At 38.8% G+C, this 20,078-nt stretch overlaps 1 protein-coding gene across 5 annotated transcripts in view; it reads left to right on the top strand.

The window, feature by feature from the left end:
* The window catches only part of LAMA3 (laminin subunit alpha 3), a 263,581-nt gene that overhangs the window by 127,923 nt on the left and 115,580 nt on the right, over positions 1–20,078 (top strand). For 4 of the 5 annotated variants that reach the window (XR_009346041.1, XM_059140351.1, XM_059140352.1 and 1 more), the window contains 5 exons: positions 2,318–2,474; positions 7,368–7,500; positions 8,848–8,990; positions 11,303–11,400; positions 11,898–12,051. Coding sequence is in view for 3 of the 5 variants with exons in the window: in XM_059140351.1 (XP_058996334.1) it covers positions 2,318–2,474; positions 7,368–7,500; positions 8,848–8,990; positions 11,303–11,400; positions 11,898–12,051 (685 nt within the window). In the remaining 2 variants the exon portion in view is untranslated. The remainder of the gene's footprint in view (positions 1–2,317; positions 2,475–7,367; positions 7,501–8,847; positions 8,991–11,302; positions 11,401–11,897; positions 12,052–20,078) is intronic. The other variant, XR_009346042.1, reaches the window with a different exon arrangement.

Here is a 20,078-nt window from a genome sequence, read left to right as displayed (position 1 = left end):
ACTGGAAACTGTGAAATGCAACTTCTAAGTTGCAAGTGTCTTCACTACTTCTGCATTATCAATAGAATAATGAAGAAATCTGTAGTTAAAGTAAATTTTCTGTATTTCGTTAGTACAGCATTTCTCTCCTTTCCCTTGATGTTTTCAGCATTTGAATCCTAAAAGTCAGAGCAATCCAGCTGAGCTTCTTCAGTCATTTCTAAATGGCAGTCACTGCTGGGTCGCATAATAAAGGGTCTGTGGAGGAGGACACATCTGTGGGATGTTTCCCTGCAGACTGACAAGGCACATGACGGAGCAGAGGAATTTTGTAAATAGGTTCAGAAACATTTTCCACCCATGTTTTATCTTTTTTCCACCTCCCTGTTGATAAAGTGAGCTTTCCCCCACTTAACCAGCTAAGTTTCCTTCCACCAATGTAGGCAATTGGCTATTTTTCAGGTAAAAATAATGCAATCGAATAAGAATTAAATTACCCACCCCCGAGGCAGAAATACTGATTTTTTTACATTACAGCCAATACGTACATATGAAATTTAGGACATGTCCTTTGATTTAGTGGTTAGTTGTAACTAGGTTATAAGGATAGCAAGCCAGCATCAAAGATGCCATACTGGCTTTTCTCTGGGTTGGTAAACCTTTTGTCTTTTTGTACTAAATTCCTGCCAAATATTTGTTTTTTATATTATCTGAACATTGTTTATTTTTCTTACAAGTTTAGAAGGCATTCACTTTCACTTTTTTCCAAATAATTTTTGTAGTAATAAATATATGTTCATTGTAAAGTTTTAGTAAGTACCTAAAAATAAAAGGAAAAAAAGACCTACCTACTCCACCACCCAGAAATAACTCCTTTTAATAATGTTTTGTATATTTTTTTCTAGGCTTTTTCTATGAATACAAATTAGTATATTTGCTTCATAAAATTTGTATCCCTTTCTTCACTTCACATGCTACTACAGACATTTTCCATTATTATTAGTCTTCAGAAATATTAATGGTTACATAGTATTTCATAATTTTTAAATTATTTCGTAATTGTACATTTACATTGTTTCTAAGTTTTCACTATTATAAATGTTCTTTTATGTTAAATTTTTTGACACTATATATAAAATTGTTCTTTCGAATGCATTCCTGGAAGTAGAATTACTGGGTCAATGGGTAAGAACATTTTTAAGGACCTTTGTATATCACTTCCAGAGAAATTGTAAGCATTTGTAATTCTGCTTGTAATGTAGGGCCATGACCTTTTATTTCTTTTGACTAAATGATCTTTATGGCTTTAAATCCACTAACTGCTGTTAGTTTGTTACTGGATTGTCAAAATATGTCATTTTGAAGAACTTCAAATTATTTGATTGTAACATGTCACTTAAACAGTGTAATGTTCCTGATCATTCTCTGGGATTGCCATTATTGGACTCTTGAAAAGAATCCATATCTAGACCTATGGTTTAAGAAAATTCAAGACATAAAAAGGTCATCATAATGATTAAACTGTATATATATAGTTTTATATATATTTAATATATTAAATATATTATACATATATTTATATATAAATATATTTTTACAAGTCTACAGGTTACATTTTTATATATTTAATATATTAAGTATTATTTATATTATATATAAATATAGAATATAATATTAAATAGCATTTAATATATTTTAAATATTAAATTGATATTTTAATAAACTATATTATTAAATATACATCTTATATATTTAATATATTTAAATATATCATATCATATATTATATTTGAATATATTAAATATAAAAATAAATATGTATAATATATTTGAATATATTAAATATATATACATAAATGTATCTAACTTATAAACTTAGCATATAAAATATTTTATGTCATATTCACTATTGCATAAATGGTACTAAGCAACAGTGCCTGGCTCATATACATTTATTAATATTTGTGTAATGAGTGAATATGAGTCCATAAATGAATGAATGGATGGATGGATGGATTTATAATAAATAACCTAATTTGATTTTGGTAAGTTGTTGGCAACCATTTAGAACATATTAAAGGTTGCCACCATTATGGGTTGTGCTAAGTGAGTTTCTCATTTTATTGCTTAGACTGATAGGTGTTGGGTGTGTTTTATGAGTGCTTTCATGAATGAAAGCAATAATTTAAAGAAAAAGCAGGGGGATTTCTCTTTTATTTCTTTTCATTTATTGTATTCTGTCGATTTGGTAGGAGTTTTTAGCAGTAGCTATTGAGATTAAAGAATATTTGGATTATTGGTGAACTTAACTTGCTGTATCCATGTTTTATTTGCAAAAGCCCTGAGAACAACTACTATTTCCCGGATTTACATCATATGAAGTATGAGATTGAAGATGGTACCACACCTAATGGAAGAGAACTTAGGTTTGGATTTGATCCCCTGGAGTTCCCTGAATTTAGTTGGAGAGGATATGCTCAGATGACCTCGGTGCAGGTATGTAGCCAGCAGAAATTGCTTTGTGGCAGGGTGAGGCATATACTTAGCCAAAACAGTCTCAGTGAGTCCTCCCAAAAGGTGAACTGTCCCCAAAACTGACTCCAGGATTCTCTTTCTCCAGACTATGGATAGGGCTTGGGGTAAGATTGGATTTTAACTGATAAGTATATGTATCAGTCACAGTTTACTGTTAATTTGGTCACCAAATCAGACAAAGAAGGGGTTAAAGAAAATTAGTGTGTATCTCTAGAGATTTTTTTTATAAGCAGTGGTATTCCAAGTGGGATTCGTCTATATTTTAGCGTAAGAGACAAGGTTCTTTAAAAACATTTATAGAGAATAAAAATGAATTGGATTAAATAATTCCAATAGTGTGTGTGTGGTTGATATTTGACCAGTGCTGGTTGTTGTTTTTTGTTGTTGTTGTTTTGTTTTTTAAAATTTTTTATTTCTTTTCAGCATAACAGTATTCATTGTTTTTGCACCACACCCAGTGCTCCATGCAATCCGTGCCCTCACTGATACCCACCACCTGGTTCCCCCAACCTCCCACCCCCCTGCCCCTTCAAAACCCTCAGATGCTGGTTGTTTTGTTTTGCTTTGCTTTTTAAAACTCTGAATTACTCTATGAATAGAAACTAAGATCAATGAGGAATTTAATGCTATTTAATTTTCCTTTCCTGTATTTCTCCTTTCCTTCATTCTTCTACAGTATCCATCGCTTTTGGTTTCCTGTTGGAATAGTTAGGGAATTTACAAATTTTCTCATTACAATTACAAATTTTCTCATTTAGAGCTTATGCAATATTTACAACTAAGAATTTCTGAAAAGTTTTGTTCTCAGGATTTCTCTTTGAGGTTGGTCTCTTGCAATTGTGTTTCTCAGTGGAGAAATTCAGAATATAAGGTGTAAATTGATGACCATGGTGACCCAATATTTGTCCTTAGCAGATCCTATACTTGTTATGTTTACATAAGTCACCCCTTAGAGGAACTGGGACAGGGTCACAGTTCTCTTGGAGCCATCATTGGTTCTAAAGTTGCTTCTTGCCTGATCAGGGAACCCCATCAGGATCCTTTCTCAAACAGTGCCTAGGATCCATTTTTTAAAAAATTTATTTATTTTAGAGAGAGACAGAGAGAGTGCACCTCAGTGGGAAGGGACGGGGGGAGGGAGAAGTACAGAGAGAGAATTTCAAGCAGGCTCTGTGCTGTGCACGAGCCCCAGCTCAGGGCTCAGTGTCACAGCCCTGAGATCAAGACCCAAGCAGAAACCAAGAGTCGGATGCTTAACTGACTGAGCCACCCAGGTGCCCCAACAGTACGTAAGATTATAAGATCTCACTTCTTTCTCCTTTTCCCCAATATAAAATTCAGTTTCCTTAGTATTCCAATCTTCATGATTCAGAAAAAAGCAGTGGAGTCCATTAAATCAGAATAGGATGTGAGTGACTGAGATTCCAGTCAAGGTGGATACCTTCTCCCAGTGATTACAGTTTGAAAGAATGACTAGTTAACACAAAGGAAGTGAATTTTTTTTTTTTAAGATTTTATTTATTTACTTGAGAGAGAGAGAACACGAGTGGTGGGAGGGGCAGAGGGAGAGGGAGAAGCAGGCTCTCTGCTGAGCAGGGAATGTGACATGGGGCTGGTTCCCAGGGCTCTGGGATCATGACCTGAGCCAGACACTCAACTGACTGAGCCACCCAGGCACCCTGCAAAGGAAATGAATTTCAAATGATGGAGTTTCTCTGCCAAATCACCCCTAACTTTGCTCCTTATACATTTTTGCATTTTTATTTTCCCATATGGAACTAACCCTTAGAGATGGATTCTGCCAAGTTAAAAAGCCCACTTTGAGTGCAGTCTTTAGGGTTTTCTATGTATGTTATCATGTCATTTGTAAATAGTGAGAGTTTCACTTCTCCCTTGCCGATTTGGATGCCTTTTATTTCTCTGTGTTATCTGATTGGTGTGGCTAGGACTTCCAGTGCTGAATAAAAGTGGTGAGAGGGTGAGAGTGGACATCCTTATCTTACTCTGACCTTAGGAGAAAGGCTCTCAGTTTTTCACCATTGAATATGATGTTGACTGTTTTTCAAATAAACCCTTTTTATTATGTTGAGATGGGTTCCCTCTAGACCTATTCTGCAGATGTTTTTTTTTTTTTTTTAAGATTTTATTTATTTATTTGACAGAGAGAAATTACAAGTACATTGAGAGGCAGGCAGAGAGAGAGAGAAGGAAGCAGGCTCCCTGCTGAGCAGAGAGCCCGATACGGGACTCGATTCCAGGACCCCGAGATCATGACCTGAGCCGAAGGCAGCGGCTTAACCCACTGAGCCACCCAGGCGCCCCTGCAGATGGTTTTTATCATGGGTGGATGTTGTACCTTGTCAAATACTTTTACTGCATTTATTGAAAGGATCATATTGATGTGACATATCACATTGATTGATTTGCGAATATTGGACCCCCCTTGCAGCCCAGGAATAAATCCCACTTGAGGATGCTGAATGATTTTTTTAAATGTATTGTTGATTCTGTTTGCTAATATTTTAATGAGGATTTTTGCATCTCTCTTCATCAGAGATATTGGCCTGTAGTTCTCTTTTTGTAGTGTTTTATCTGGTTTTAGGATCAGGATTTAGGTGATACTGTCCTCATAGGATGCATTTGGAAGTTTTCCTTCCTCTTCTATATTTTGGAATAGTTTGAGAAGCATAGGTATTAACTGTTCTTGAAATGTTTGGTAGAATTCGCCTGTGAAGCCATCTGGTCCTATAGACTTTAGCTTTGGGGGGTTTTTTGATTACCGATTCAGTTTTATTGCTAGCAATTTGTTCAAAACTTCTATTCTTGCTTTCATTTTGGTAGGTTATATGTTTCTAGGAATTTATCCATTTCCTCTAAGCTGCCCAATTTGTTGGCATATAGTTTTTCACAACATTCTGTTACAACTGTTTGTATTTCTGTTGTGTTTGTTGTTACTTCTCTTTTGTTAGTGATTTTGTTTATTGGGCTCTTTCCCTCTCTTATTTTTGGTGAGTCTGGCTAGAGTTAACCAATTTTGTTGATCTTTTAAAAAAATCAGTTCCTGGTTTCATTGGTCTGTTTGATTTTTTTTTTGTTGTTTTTTGTTTATTTGTTTAGTTTCTGTATCATTTATTTCTGCTCTGATCTTTAGTATTTCCTTCCTTTTGCTGGGTTTGGATTTTGTTTTTCTTTTTCTAGCTTCTTTAGGTGTAACATTAGGTTGTTTGCTGGAGATTTTTCTTGCCTCTTGAGGTAGGCCTCTGTTGCTATAAGCTTTCTTCTTAGAACAGCTTTTGCTGGATCCCAAAGATTTTGGAACTTTGTGTTTTTATTTTCTTTTGTCTCCATGTAATATTTTAGTTCTTCTTTGATTTCTTGAGTGACCCACTCATTGTTTAGTAGCATGTTAGTTAACCTCCTTGTATTTGTGTTCTTTCCAGATTTTTTTCTTGTGGTTGCTCTCTAGTTTCATAGTGCTGTGGTCAAAAGGTGCATGGTATGGCTTCGATCTTTTTGAATTTGTTGAAGCTTGTGTTGTGGCCTGATATGTGATCTGTTCTGGAGACTGTTCTATGTGCACTTGAAAAGAATGTGTATTCTGCCGTTTTAGGGTGTAATGTTCTGAATATGTCTATTAAATCCATCCGGGCTAGGGTGTCATTCAAAACCAGTTTCCTTGTTGATTTTCTGTTTGGATGATCTGTTCATCAGTGTAAATGGCATGTTAAAGTCCCCAATTACTGTATTACTATTGATTATTTCCTCTGTTCTTGTTAATAACTGTTTCATTTATTTGCATACTCCCATATTGGGTGCATAAATATTTACAATTGTTACATCCTTCTGTAGGATTGTCCCTTTTATCATTGGAATGGAATATTATTCAGCCATAAAAAAAGAATGAAATCTTGTCATTTGTAACAATGTGGGTGGATCTAGAGAGTATAATACTAAGCAAAATAAGACAGAGAATGACAAATACCATATGATGTCACTTATATGTGGAATTTAAGAAACAAAGCAAATGAGCAAAGGAAACAAGAGAGAGACAGACAGACCGACAGGCAGAGAGAAACCGAGAAACAGCCTCCTAACTATAAAGAACAAACTGGTGGTTACCAGAGGGGAGGTCAGTGAGGGGGGTGGGTGAAATAGAGTTGAAAGAGTACGCTCATCACAATGAAAAAAAATAAAATAATTTTTTTTAAAAAGCCTACATTCTCTTTGGATAGAGGCTGAGAACAATTCCATATGACTTGGGCATATTTTAGTTACATCTAGATTTTATCACTAATGTGTTTGGAGTATTTTAACCTTTGCTTAGCCAACATACGCTTCTGTGACCATTTAGAATTTTAGGTATGTGAATCGGACCCCAGAGCGGTCCCTCTACTGGGGTGGTGGTGTCCAATAACACTGTCCTTTCCTTCTCTGCTGCCTCTTTGTTTCTTCCAACTGATGGCTGCCCCTGTCACTATGGCTTTCCTTACACTAGTCCAGCTAATATTCACTCTGTCTGCCTGATTCCAGAAGGGTCCACAGGGGATCCCAGTTGCTGAGGAAACAGGTTTTCACTATACCTTTAAGTGTTTTTAATTTGTCGCTGGGTCTGCCTATTTTCGTCTTCTACAGAGTTAGTTATTTGATGCTTGCTGAGTAGGAGAGTGAGTGAGTGAGAGAGAGAGAGGGAAAGAGAGAATGGGCATGTGTATACATTACAGGTCCACTAGTGAGACCTGAATGGAGTGTAGTCACTGTTTGGCTAGCATTGACTACACTCCATCCAGGTTTCTCTAGTGGACACTAGTTAGACACTTTTAGCCACTTATCTCTTGGCACTTTGGTGTTTTTCAGAATGAAGTGAGGATCACGCTTAATGTGGGGAAGTCAAGTCACTCTTTGTTTCGTGTTATTCTGAAATACGTTAACCCTGGAACGGAAGCCGTATCTGGTCGTGTGACAATTTATCCATACCGGGCTGAAGCAGGTAGGTGAATTTTTAAGCCTCTTTTGGATTAGGAAGTGACTGATTAGTGAAACATTCTCTCCAATTTTCACAGAGTTACCTTCTGAGAAGAGTTGAAGTCCGATGCAGAGTCTGACGAGGGTGGTGCCCTAGTGCCCTGTCCTTTGCTACTTTTTCAATCTCTAAACATCCTGCTTATTCAAATTTTGCTGTTAAGTTTATCATTAACTGTCTTTTTAAAAACTTGGCGTAACAACTTGTGTGTTTTGGCTGAACCCCAGGGGTTATGTTATCACCACAGGGTAAAGCTAATTCATCACCCATTCATGGTAGAGTGCGTGTCACCTCTGGGGTGGTATTGGAGGGATCTTGGCCTACTGCCCTAAATTTTCCCATTGTTTCAGGCACCCCAAATAGGCCAAGGAGAAATGGGTGAGGGGAGGAATTTTAAGGTGAATGCTGTGTAAAGCATGAAGCCCAAGAGAGCTCCCGAGAGGAACATGCATGCAAGCATCACTGAAGGGTGAGGGAGTCCTGAGGGCAGAAGATTAGCCAGTCAGAGGACGGATCTTGTCAGAGCGTGAGGCCTGGAAGTCTGTTCTGCAAGAGTTAGAGCATCTACCTTTCCTGGCAGCTGATTCCAGGAAGCGCTAGGAATCCCACATAGATACAAAATGGCACCTGTAGAAATCCAATTTAAGGTTGAAATAAAAGGGTCTCTGCCTCCTCCCAAATATGACTGTCCACTCTGTGCTGAATTATCCTGTTTTCTGACCTGTAATCCCTCACCTTTCTCGTCCCATCGTTGAGGATCAAAGGGCACGTTGGCTGTGGGCACTGCCTCCTGTCCCTAACCTGGATCTAGGAGATGTTGGCAGAGAAAATGCAAGGGTTTGGAGCAAATGTTTCTTCTGAAGAAAAAGGCTTGGGTGGGCTCAGCTCAGATTAAGCAGTTTGGTTTGTTTCTGAACCTCTATAGGAGGTCCTCTGTGTGTTCCATGCAGAAGAAAACCTTTGTATTCCAAAAACAGACAGAAAACCACAACTTTTTCTTATTTCGGAACAAACACATGTTCTTCCATAGAAAATAAAAGAACAAAATAATTTAATATCAAATGTAATGACTGAAACAGTTACTCTGTGCTATGAACTTCTCTAAGCTGTTTACATGTATTAATATACTTAATCACTTAACAAATTTAAATGGTACTTACAATCCCAGGACACCTAATCACTGTCCACATCAATATCTTTCTAGTCTGTCTTAAACTTTTTCAGATGTAAATGGAATGTTTAAAGCTGAGTATCCAAAATCCCAGCAGTCACTGCTAGAAAAGCGCCTCAGGTGGTTCTTTTTATTTCTGATAGGTGCTGCTCAAAGCAAAGAAGTCATCTTCCTGCCGAGAAAGGAGCCAGCCTTTGTCACCGTCCCAGGAAATGGTGTGGCAGAACAATTTTCAATTACACCAGGGACATGGATTGCTTGTATCAAATCAGAGGGAGTCCTCCTGGTAAGAGACCCTCCTCCGTGGAGAGTTCTGTGGGATTCTTTCCCCGTCCTCCAGCATGGTCCCACCCACACTGACCCGCAGTGATCATAAGATATCAAAATCACAGGCAGCTCCCCTTTTAGACATAGGAAACTATGGTGACATTTGCCCTCAAATGACCTAGAAGTCAACTTAAAATATTTTTTTTTTAAAAGCATTTATTTGAGAGAGAGAGAGAAAGAGCCCGATGGGGTGGAAGGAGAAGCAGGCTTCCCGCTGAGCAGGGAGCCCGATGTGGGGCTCCATCCCAGGACCCCAAGATCATGACCTGAGCCGAAGGCTTAACCGACCGAGCCACCCAGGCGCCCCTAAAATATCTTTTATATTCTTCAGCCAGCTTCTCTCAGACAAAAACAGCCAAACCAACTATAACTCATAATGACTCAAAGTTACCAGAATAAATGCAAAATCTGAATGTGTATATGTCCCCACCCTTCAAAAGCTTCTTTGGGATTTTTCGTTGTGAATCAGAAGGACGTCTTAGAAAATCAGCCCCTCTGGGAATCGTATGGAATGAATCAGAAGAAGCTACAAGAAGAGCAGATCCTAATATCAGTGAAGTTGGTGGTGGCAGAAAGAGAACGGAGGACCTGTGCTTCTCTGACATTCCCCGCCTTCTTCTACCCCAAACACAGGCATTGGTCTCACCACACAGATGGCCTTGGACAAAGAACCCAGCATCAAGGGCAAAGCTCTGTCCTTGCACTCTAATAGAATAGCCAGAGAAGCCGTGAGAAATAAAGGGATGAAATTGCTATCTGAGATATTGATGTCTTATAAAAAGTCTTCTGAAAATAAAGTCTTTGGCCAAAGCTTGGTTTCAGCCGGACAGAGTGGAAAAGAGCAAGCTTTTCCTTCTGGCACTATCCTTTTGATTTACTACATTAGCAGATCTTAGGCAAGTTCTTTAACTCCAAGACTGCCCTAGTTACCTCTTACTTGTAATAGGGATGTGTTTATCTAGGTCCTTTCCAAATCGGGATCTTATGGAATAATGTGACAGTTTATGCTATTCGTTCAGTCCCTTTTTTTCTTGCATCTTCTTGGTAGAAAGCTTTGTTCCTTTACAAAAGTTCTGGAATTCTATAAAGACTTTAGAAACGAGGACAAGGAAAATCCCATTGGTACCAAGAATGGGTACAAAGTTGGTTTCATGGAAAGAAGGTCATTATGTTACTCCACAGGCATGGAAGATGCTTGATGACATGTAGTTAGTGCCGTGGTGTAGCTTCTCATATATATGCTTCCGTGTTGTGATCCCGTTTTCTCTAGAGCTATCTCATTGAACACCTATTATCAACCCTTACTGTTCTAAGACCTATGGGACAATAATACAATGAGGAGCTATGGTCCCATCCTGAGGAACCTCAGTAAGAGAATAATAGCCACTGTTAAATTAAAGCCCACTGGGATAGTGAGACCCCCGTGGTAGACCACGGAGCCCCCTGGGCCACCATCTCCTACTTTTCCTCTCCATGCATATCTCCTCTTCTCCATTAGAGACCAATTAAGGTTCCTGACGAGAGAAATAGCTTTATGGTCAGCGTATGAGTCTCTTCACAGTTGTGGCAGACATCCCCCCTCCTTCCCTCTGCTCACAGCCAGTGGTGCCAGCATTCTTCTGAAGCTGTCAGACCATTGGCGTCTGACAAACCTGGAGGTCTGCTCTTTCCTGAAGAGCTGTTTAGCTGAATTTACGCTGTGGGATTCATTTGGCACATTCCGTGGAACACAATCTTCCTCTCATCTCCTAGGACAGGCAGTCATCCAGTTTCAGCCTGTGATTCACCAGGATCACAAAACATCGGCTTTTTTTTTTTTTTTTTTAATACCATGCCAGGCGAACGTTGCTTTGGTGGGGGGATAAAAAGCTGAAATACCCGATCCACAATTCGGTGTTCTGATGTGTGGTGATGAAAGCAACCGGTATTTCAAAGGGCCAGATTATCAGTTGAGGGTTTATTATCTTTGTTTATTTTTGAACTGATACCCAGCCCAGAAGAGGGGGTAAAATCTTCCCCGAGTTGTGAATACGAACACGTTCACCCTGAGACGCTTATCTCCCCTGCTTGGAGCACCTGTGACAAGTTGCTTTGTGTGTTTTGGGGAGTCAGGGAGGGGAACAAAGCAGCTGCTGGGGACAGTTTAACTTAGCGAGCTTCACCTGGTTATTATTAACCTCGTCAACCTAATCAAACCATGCCTGATAGTTTTATTACTCAGGAAGGGCCACCATCATCTGAGTAATTGTCCTCTTGGTCTTCATTTCCTAGGACTACCTGGTCCTGCTTCCCAGAGACTACTATGAGGCCTCCTCCCTGCAACTGCCAGTCACCCAGCCGTGCGCCCACTCAGGACCACTCCAAGAAAAGTTAGTAGGGTGGGGTGTCATTGGGGTCCTCTGAATTAGGGACCTTTGATGCAAGGATTTGAGGGAGGTCTCAGCTTCACAACCGCAGCAAGTTGCATGGGATAATTGTTTAATGGTGGTCTTTCTCTGAGGCCGTTGACTGTCTTATATACAAGAGTCACAGAACGCTTTGAACCCTGTAGTTGGCATTTAGAGGGACGCCCACCCTCTAGCCTGTGGAAATACGGATGCCTGACCAAGTAATAACTTCAAGATCGAGCATCTGATGAGGGGGAGGGCTTAAAATAGAATCTGGGTTTATGGACCTTTCTGTTTTTATTCTTCACACAGATGACAGTTTACCACCCGATTCCCACAGTAGGCACGTGATAGGAGTTTGTTGAAGGAACGATGAGTGAACGGAAGGGGGAGAGTTCTTTGGGGATGTACTTTGATGTTGTGTTTTGTTCTCAGTTGTAACTGTTATTTTGTTGTTGTTGTTGTCGTTGTTGTTGAAGTTGCTTGCTCTACCAGCATTTGCCAGTGACCCGATTCCCCTGTGCCCTGGCTTGTGAGGCCAGACACTTCCTGCTTGATGGGGAGCCAAGAGCCTTGGCAGTGAGGCAGCCCACCCCCGCACACCCAGTCATGGCGGACCTCAGCGGGAGAGAGGTGGGGCAGCTTTTTATTTACTGTCAAAGCTATTACTACCTCCCCGTCTGTGTCTGCTGAAAACCCTTGGCCGCAGCTGCTTCTCAAATTCAGGGGAACCTGGAAAGATTTCTCAGAGGTGTTAATTATAGGTATACTGAGTTCTCTGATCCAGGCTGTGGCTGGGCAGTATGCACCGCGGAACACAGTACGGTTTGTCTTTGAGCACTTTCTAGACAGGGCAGGGAACGTGGGCAATCACAGAATCCTCTCCTTTTTAATTCCCCAGACTTATAAGGGTGTGTCTTGCTCTACCTGATTCAGGGCAAGATCTTTCTAAACAGCCTTCAGAAACTACACAGCTTACCCTAAAAGGATGCACTGCTCGCTGACTGTTCAGCCCCTCAGGCTAAGCAGTTTGTAAGGGCTGATTTCTTTGAGCTCAGAAATCTGGAACCCCTGCATCCCAAGGCCCCTCCCTTGTGGCTTAGAGGACAGGTCACTACAAGTTTGGGCATTGCTTTTCTTCCTGGAGTTTGTAAACCTCAAAACAATTTAAGACTCTACTGATTTAAGATTTGGGTTAGAAGTCCTGTACATCAACACTAAGAAAACAGTGCAACACCTCAAAATAAAGACACTGAAAAAACAAAACAAAACTTCCTTTACTATATTTCTATTCCTGACTTTTTACAACATTCTCTGTTTTGTACCTTTTGAGGCCAATGTTCATGCTTGAATGTGTAGACTGATAACATATATGGTACTAATTCTCACTGAATATTTCGATGTATACCTTTTTGTAAACTATATTGCTAACATTTCTAGGGTAGCTGTTATAGGATTTTAAGGATATTTCTTTAGTCTTCATTTCATTTTACTTAAGTTTTTGTTTTGCAAAAAGTTTATATGTGTGTGTACTTGTTGTAACAAGTAAGGCAATGTAGATATGCATAAAGTAAAGTTAATGATCTCATTCCCACTGCATTCTAACAATCTGCTGTATCCCTCCCAACCCATGCTGTACACACACACATACACACATACATACATACATACATACACACAATATATACATATATAATACATACATACCTAAATATGCACACACGCATACAGTGTGTGTGTTCCCCAGACAGCAGGGAGGTGCTGTTGAAGTGGGCCAGCCTCCAGGATATGATGCTAATGACTCATCAGGAAGTGTCTTTGCCTCTGATTCAGCCCAGAGCCACGGCACTGAGGTGTTGGGCAAGGCCATATTTTCATGATGCATAAAAGTTAGCCCTGGGCTGTCCAGTTTTATTTAACAGTCTGTTTTACCATTGTATCTAAATGCTTACAGATTTGGGCTGTCTAGTATAGCAATGACTAGCCCATGTGCTTTCCATAAATTTAAATTAATGAAGGCTAAGTAGAACTAATCATCCATTTCCTCAATTGCACTGGCCATATTTTAAGTGTTCAATAATCACAGATGTCCAGTGGCCACCTTAACGGAAAACACAGAGTATAGGATATTTTAGCTATCACAGAAAGTTCTATTGCACAGTGCTGTAGTGGATCATTGTGCTAAAATTCAAAGACTAATGGCTTTAGAAGAGGTCATAGAAATCATTTGATTTCCCTTCCTGTGAAGGAATCCTTTCTAACTTATCTTTATTAAACATTCACTTAGCCTCTGTTGAATACTTGGAATCGATGGAGGAGTCATTTCTTCTAGAGGTAGGCTAATTTTTGGTTGTCATTAGCCACCTGGAGCAATGCAGAGTAATCCTTCCTCTGGAAACCATATGTCATGGTCAAGATGGTTCTGGAGTGAAACTGCCTGCTTTCATGTCTTAGGTCATCAATAACTAGCTGTAAAATCTCTCTAGGCCTGAATTTACTAGTATACAAAATGGGGATAAGAATAGTAGCTAACTCATGGTTACTATTAAATAAATAATCCATGAGGGGCTCTTGTTGTGATCAAGTGATCACTCAGTAACCATTAGCCATACTGCTATAACATGTTCTCGTCAGCACCGTGGGTCAAAAGAGCAACCCACTAAGAAGTCTAGTTCATATGAATAGTTTTTCCTCTTCTAGGATACAGGGAGGTCTGGCAGGATTCCAGGGGAAGGAACTGAGTACATTCAGGTGTCTCAGAAATCTTCGAGGGACAGAACTACCTGGCTCTCACAGAAGCCTTCCCTTATCTTCATGTGTTTGCCTATTTACCTCTCCTTCTATGAAATGACTTCTTTTTCTTTTTTTAATAAAGTTTTTTTTGTTTTATTTTTTAAAGATTTTATTTATTTATTTGACAGATCACAAGTAGGCAGAGAGGCAGGCAGAGAGAGAGAGAGAGAAGGAAGCAGGCTCCCTGCTGAGCAGAGAACCCGATGCGGGGCTCGATCCCAGGACCCTGGGATCGTGACCTGAGCCGAAGGCAGAGGCTTTAACCCACTGAGCCACCCAAGCGCCCCAAATGAAATGACTTCTTTTGTTTACTCATAGCTCTTTGTCTCACGCACATGCCATGAAGTCTGCTCTGGTCCCATTTCTTTGTTAACTCCTAGCTCTGGCTAGGAGTTACTTACTGCCACCTGAGTCTCTCTTCTTTATTCTTTCTGAGAAAGGTAATCTGGACAGCTCATCTTTTAAAGTCAGATCACACTGTTGTACACCAAGACTCTGTCTCTTGTAAACAAACATATATATATATATATATATATATATATATATAATTAATTTCAATTTGATCATCTCTGTTTCACAATGTGATTTTAATCCATTTATATTTATTGTGATTTCAGACATATTTAGACTTTTATCATTTTATTTATTAGCTCTTTAAAATCCAATTTAGTTAACGTATACTGTATTTTTAGTTTCAGAGATAGAATTTAGTGATTTATCGGTTACATGCAACACCCAGTGTTCATTCCATTAAGTAATCTTCTTAATGCCTATCACCCAATTATCCCTCCCCCACCCCCCCATGACCCTCAGTTTGTTTCCTATAGTTAAGAGTCTCTTATAATTTGCTTCCCTGTTTTCATTTTATTTTTCCTTTCCTCCTCCTATGTTCATTTATTTTGTTTCTAAATTCCACATATTAGTGAAAGCATATAGTATTTGTCTTTCTCTGACTGACTTATTTTACTTAACATAATACCCTCTAGTTCCTTCAACATTGTGTACACACACACACACACACACACACACATACCACATCTTCTGTATCCATTTATCTGTCGATGAACATCTGGGCTCTTTCCATATTTAGGCTATTGTGGACATTGCTGTTTTAAACATTGGGGTACATATGCCCTCTTCAGATCACTGTTTATATACTTTGGATAAATACTTAGTAGTGCAGTTGCCAGTACTAGCTGAGTAGCTCTGTTTTTAACTTTTTGAGGAGCCTCTATACTGTTGTCTAGAGCAGCCATACCTGTTTATTAGCTTTTAATTTATGTTTTTAAAAATAATTTTCCTCCTTCTGATTTTTTGTTTTTGTTTGTTTGTTTGTTTTTAAGTAAGATCTGGGGTCAACATGGGACTTGAACTCATGACCCCAAGATCAAGAGTAACATGCTCTACTGACTGAGCCAGCTGAGTACCCTCTTCTGTTTGATTAAGAGTTTTCTCTTTCTGTTTGTTTGATAGGTACAGATTGTTTTCTAATATTTTAGTGGTTACCCTTAATATGTTAAAATATCTTCTTAAGTATATATTTTCCAACAAGGTCTAAAGTTACTCAGTAATTCTGATCTCTTCTTTTGTACAACGTAGCCTTTAGAATGCTTATTTATCCATTGTAAACCAATCTCCTACTTATTGTTTTTGTCTAGAAATTTTATTTTTACCCTTTTCCCTGACTTTCAGATAGACTGTAAGTTTCATCTTAATTCAAATACACCACATACCAACCCTCCCTCTCTTCTCCTTTCCTTTCTTCTTTTTTTCTCTTCTCCATTTCTTCTTGGAGGTATCTTCCCTGGAATCTTTCATCTCTCTTCTTGACCCTGGAATATAGTCTCTGAGCCTGAGACATAGCTCTTTCATGAAATTTTTCATCACCACCATCACCACCATCACCCACCATTCTAGATATTCTCTTCTTTATCTTCATTTTATTGAATCTTCTTTTTCTGACTGTTGGAACTTCTTTCAACTTCTTTTCTTTTTTCTTTTTTTTGTTTCCTCATCTTGATAGATTATATCCTCCAGAGGCTTCCTGTGAAAGGCCACACAGGAGCTATTTTTCTTGTTGCTGAGTACTTGCATATCTGAAACTATCTTTAGTCTACTCTCAATCCTGATTTTTTTTTACTTTGGTTAGATGTAGGATTTTAGGTTAGAAATCATTTCTCCCCAGAATTTGATAATGTTTCCTCATTGACTTCTAGCTTCAAGTCCTGTTCTTGAGAAGTTACTTTGTGGTTCCCAGGGCTTTGATTGCAATCTGGTTTTCCTTTCTTAAAGCCTTTGAGATCATTTTGTTGTTGTTGTTTCTTATGTTCGGATATTTCACAAGGATGTGCCATAACATAGATAGTGTTTCAGCCAATGTGCCAGGTTCTCAGCCTTTTAGCTTGGAAACTTTTATCCATTATTCTGGGAAACTTTCTTGAGTTATTTCTTTGATACTTTATTTCTTTATCTTTAATCAGCATTTACAATCTCTTGATCTTGTTTTATGCTTTGGGAGATTTCTTCAATCTTTTCTTCCAACTCTCACCCCAGCTCTACACATACACACAGACACTTAGATTTCAGCTTTCTCTCGTCTAATTGGTTGACATTCATCTGCTTTCCAGCTTCCAAAATTTTGTTGATTTCTCTGATCTGTTGTGTTTTTATTTCTCTTTCTTATTCTCTTTCTCTTTGTGTGTTTATGATTTTTAAAATCCTGACTAATTTTTGTGGAGTTCTGAGAGGGAAGATCAGTAAATATACATGCTTAATCCACCATGTTTAACCAGAAATTCTGAGATAGACTTTTATTTGTGACATTCTAAAGTTTCATTATGGTATGTTTAGGTGTAGATTTGTTTTTATTTATCTGTTTAGTCCTCAGGTACACTTTCAGAATGAAGATTCATGTCTTTCATCCTGGGAAATTCTCATATGTTATCACTTCAAGTATAATTTTGGTGCCATTCCTTACATTTTTCTTTTCTGGAAATTAGTCTGGATGAGTCTTGGAGCCTCACAATCTATGTCCAAACTGCTCTTTCATATTTTTATATCTCTTGTCTCTTTAGCTACTTGGTGGGTTAATTACTCAAGACTTCCTCAGAATACATGAATGTTTCACTCTCTCCAGTCTAGATTTTATCTAGCCTATTGATTCAGTTTAATTTATACTGTAAATCTCAAGATTTCTAATTGGCTCTTACTCATATTTATTTTTACTTGCTTTATTTCTGTCAATTTAGCTTCATAACTTTGTTTACTTTTTAGGATATTTTATTTATTTATTTATTTATTTGACAGACAGAGATCACAAGCAGGCAGAGAGGCAGGCAAAGAGAGGGGAGGGGAAACAGGCTCCCTGCTGAGCAGAGAGCTGGATTCGTGGCTCCATCCCAGGACCCTGGGATCATGACCTGAGCTGAAGGCAGAGGCTTTAACCCACTGAGCCACCCAGGTGCCCCAACTTTGTTTACTTTTTAAAGAGATTACTCTTTCATTTATACTTTTTAGTATCTTAATGCCCTTGGGGGCAGGTATGTTTCAGAATTAAGAATTTTTAAGATTCTCTACATAAACACACACACACACACACACACATACACACAATCTCCAGGAGGGCCCTGGCCAACATCCTGTAACCAAACATGTTAATATTTCTTCAGTGAATAGCATGAATAGGCACTCCAAGAGAAATACATGAAGACCATATATGTGAACTTAGTTCAAGTCATATTTTGCCACCAAGTGTTGATTGGTTAGGTGAGATTAGTTTTTGCCACCAAACAAAATCCAAAATAATTTCCTTTTTCAAGTTTGAAGATTTCAGATTAAGGACCAGTATATTCATTTTAAAGTCTTTATCAGACTGTCCTATAAAATTCATTTCATCTGAAGTAAACTCATCTTCTGATTGATGATATCATTGCCTATTTCTGATATTAGATTTCTTTTTGTGTTTTGGAAGCTTATCTTGTTTGCAGGCTTATTGGCTTGTTTTGAATGGAAGGTTTTTATCATCTCCCTTTATATCTGTCTCAGCTTCATAGTTTTGCAATGTCTTACCAGTCCGCTGGACCCTTAGCTGTGCCACTTCTATTGCTGTGATACTAGTGTGAGCACAGATTCAGACACTGAGTCAGTGGGTGGCTTAAATCAGTTCTTGGTCATGAGGCTCCATCTTTGATATTTGAGCCCTGAATTCAACAGCTTCTTATAATGCTGAGATCTAAGTGGCAGATTGTCAGCACCTTTTTCAGCTTTTCATGATTTGAGGGAACCCTTACCTTTGTCTTCAGAAAATGAGCCTGAATCTAACCACTGTCTCATGAGGCATCTTTTGTTTTCTTTACTCTGCATGAGCTGAACTGCTGACCAAAACAACATACTTCCAGACCTGGAGGACAACAGGCTCTGGGCTTCAGCCCTAGTGCATTTTTAGTTTTTCTTTTACTTATATTCCATCACTTTTAATCTCAAACATATCTTTTTGTTTTCCTTTCAAAACATTTTGTCTATAGTTGCTGTCTCTTGGAGCAGAAGGGGTGCAAAAAAATGTGAATTCACTATGCCATCTGAACTGGAAGTCGCTGTCACCTTTTAAAGATGCTAAAGTCTATCTTCCTTTTTATTAAAACCCTCCTTTCTCTTCCCACAGCCCCTCAGCCATAATGCTTCCCTCCTTCACAATCAAACTTCTCCAGTGAGTTAGACAATTCTACACTGTTTCTAATTCTTTCACTTCCATTCACACCTCAACCCACACCAGTCTGGCTTCCTTCCTTCCTTCCTTCCTTCCTTTCTTTCTTTCTTCCTTCCTTCCTATATTTTCTTTCTTTCCCAGGGTTTCCAATTATGTTCTTTTTACTAAGTCCAACAGATAGTTTTCATTCCTCACCTATTCACTTATTTAACTTCTCAAAAGCTTTCAGTACTTGTTGAATACCCCTCACATCTTAAAATACTCTCACGCTTTGTTTTCCATAATTTAGGAGTGGTCTGGAGCTCTTCCTACCTCTCTGGCTGCTTCCTCAGAATATCATTTACAGGCTCAACCTCTGTTTAGCCATTGGATATTAAAATTTGTTCAGGCTCAATCTTGGCCTTTGTCTTTTTACTTTATATTCTCTCCCTAAGCAGCCTCCTCCATGCCTGTTGTGATAGATACCAACTCTACACAGAAAACTACCTAATTGGTATGTCTAGTCATACTTGTGCTTTTAGGTGCAGAAGAGCATAGCCAACTTCCTTCCTGACGTTACCTCTTAGGTGTCTCAGAGGGATCTCAAATTACATTTTAATATCCCTACCTAAGTAAATGGTACCACCATCCATCTAATTGTATAAATCAGAATCCTTAGGGTCAACCATGATTTCCTCTGTTCTCCCCCTCACCAAAGACAACCCATCTTTGAGTGTCCATCCCAACCTTTTCTTAAGTGTTGCTACTCCTCTCCATGTATCCTTCTTGCCCAGTATATGATATCTTTCATAAGGATCTCAGCAGTAACCAAATTAGCTCACTCACATCAGCTCTTGCTGTTGCATCTCCCAATATTGACTCCATACAATTGTCCTCATACTCGTGTTGATAGAAATATCCAGTCATCCCTGACCCTCTCACCCCATCCTTATCCATACACAACTGGGAAATTTCAATAACATCCCATTGATTTTAGGATAGAGACAAAAGATTTTAAGAATCTCTAAGGCTACCCCTCTTACCTCCCAGTTTTATCATAACTCTTCTTGTTCTCTGCTCCCGGTCATGGTGGCCTGCCTTCAGTTTCTTGGACTGCATATCTGCTACCCTACAGCAGGTATGTGACAGGGTAGCCTCCTACTGCAGCTTGTTCCCTCTGCCT

This window comes from Mustela lutreola, chromosome 11 (genome assembly GCF_030435805.1).
Source record: "Mustela lutreola isolate mMusLut2 chromosome 11, mMusLut2.pri, whole genome shotgun sequence".
Lineage (NCBI taxonomy): Eukaryota > Metazoa > Chordata > Mammalia > Carnivora > Mustelidae > Mustela > Mustela lutreola.
This window is presented reverse-complemented; position numbering and strand designations above follow the sequence as displayed.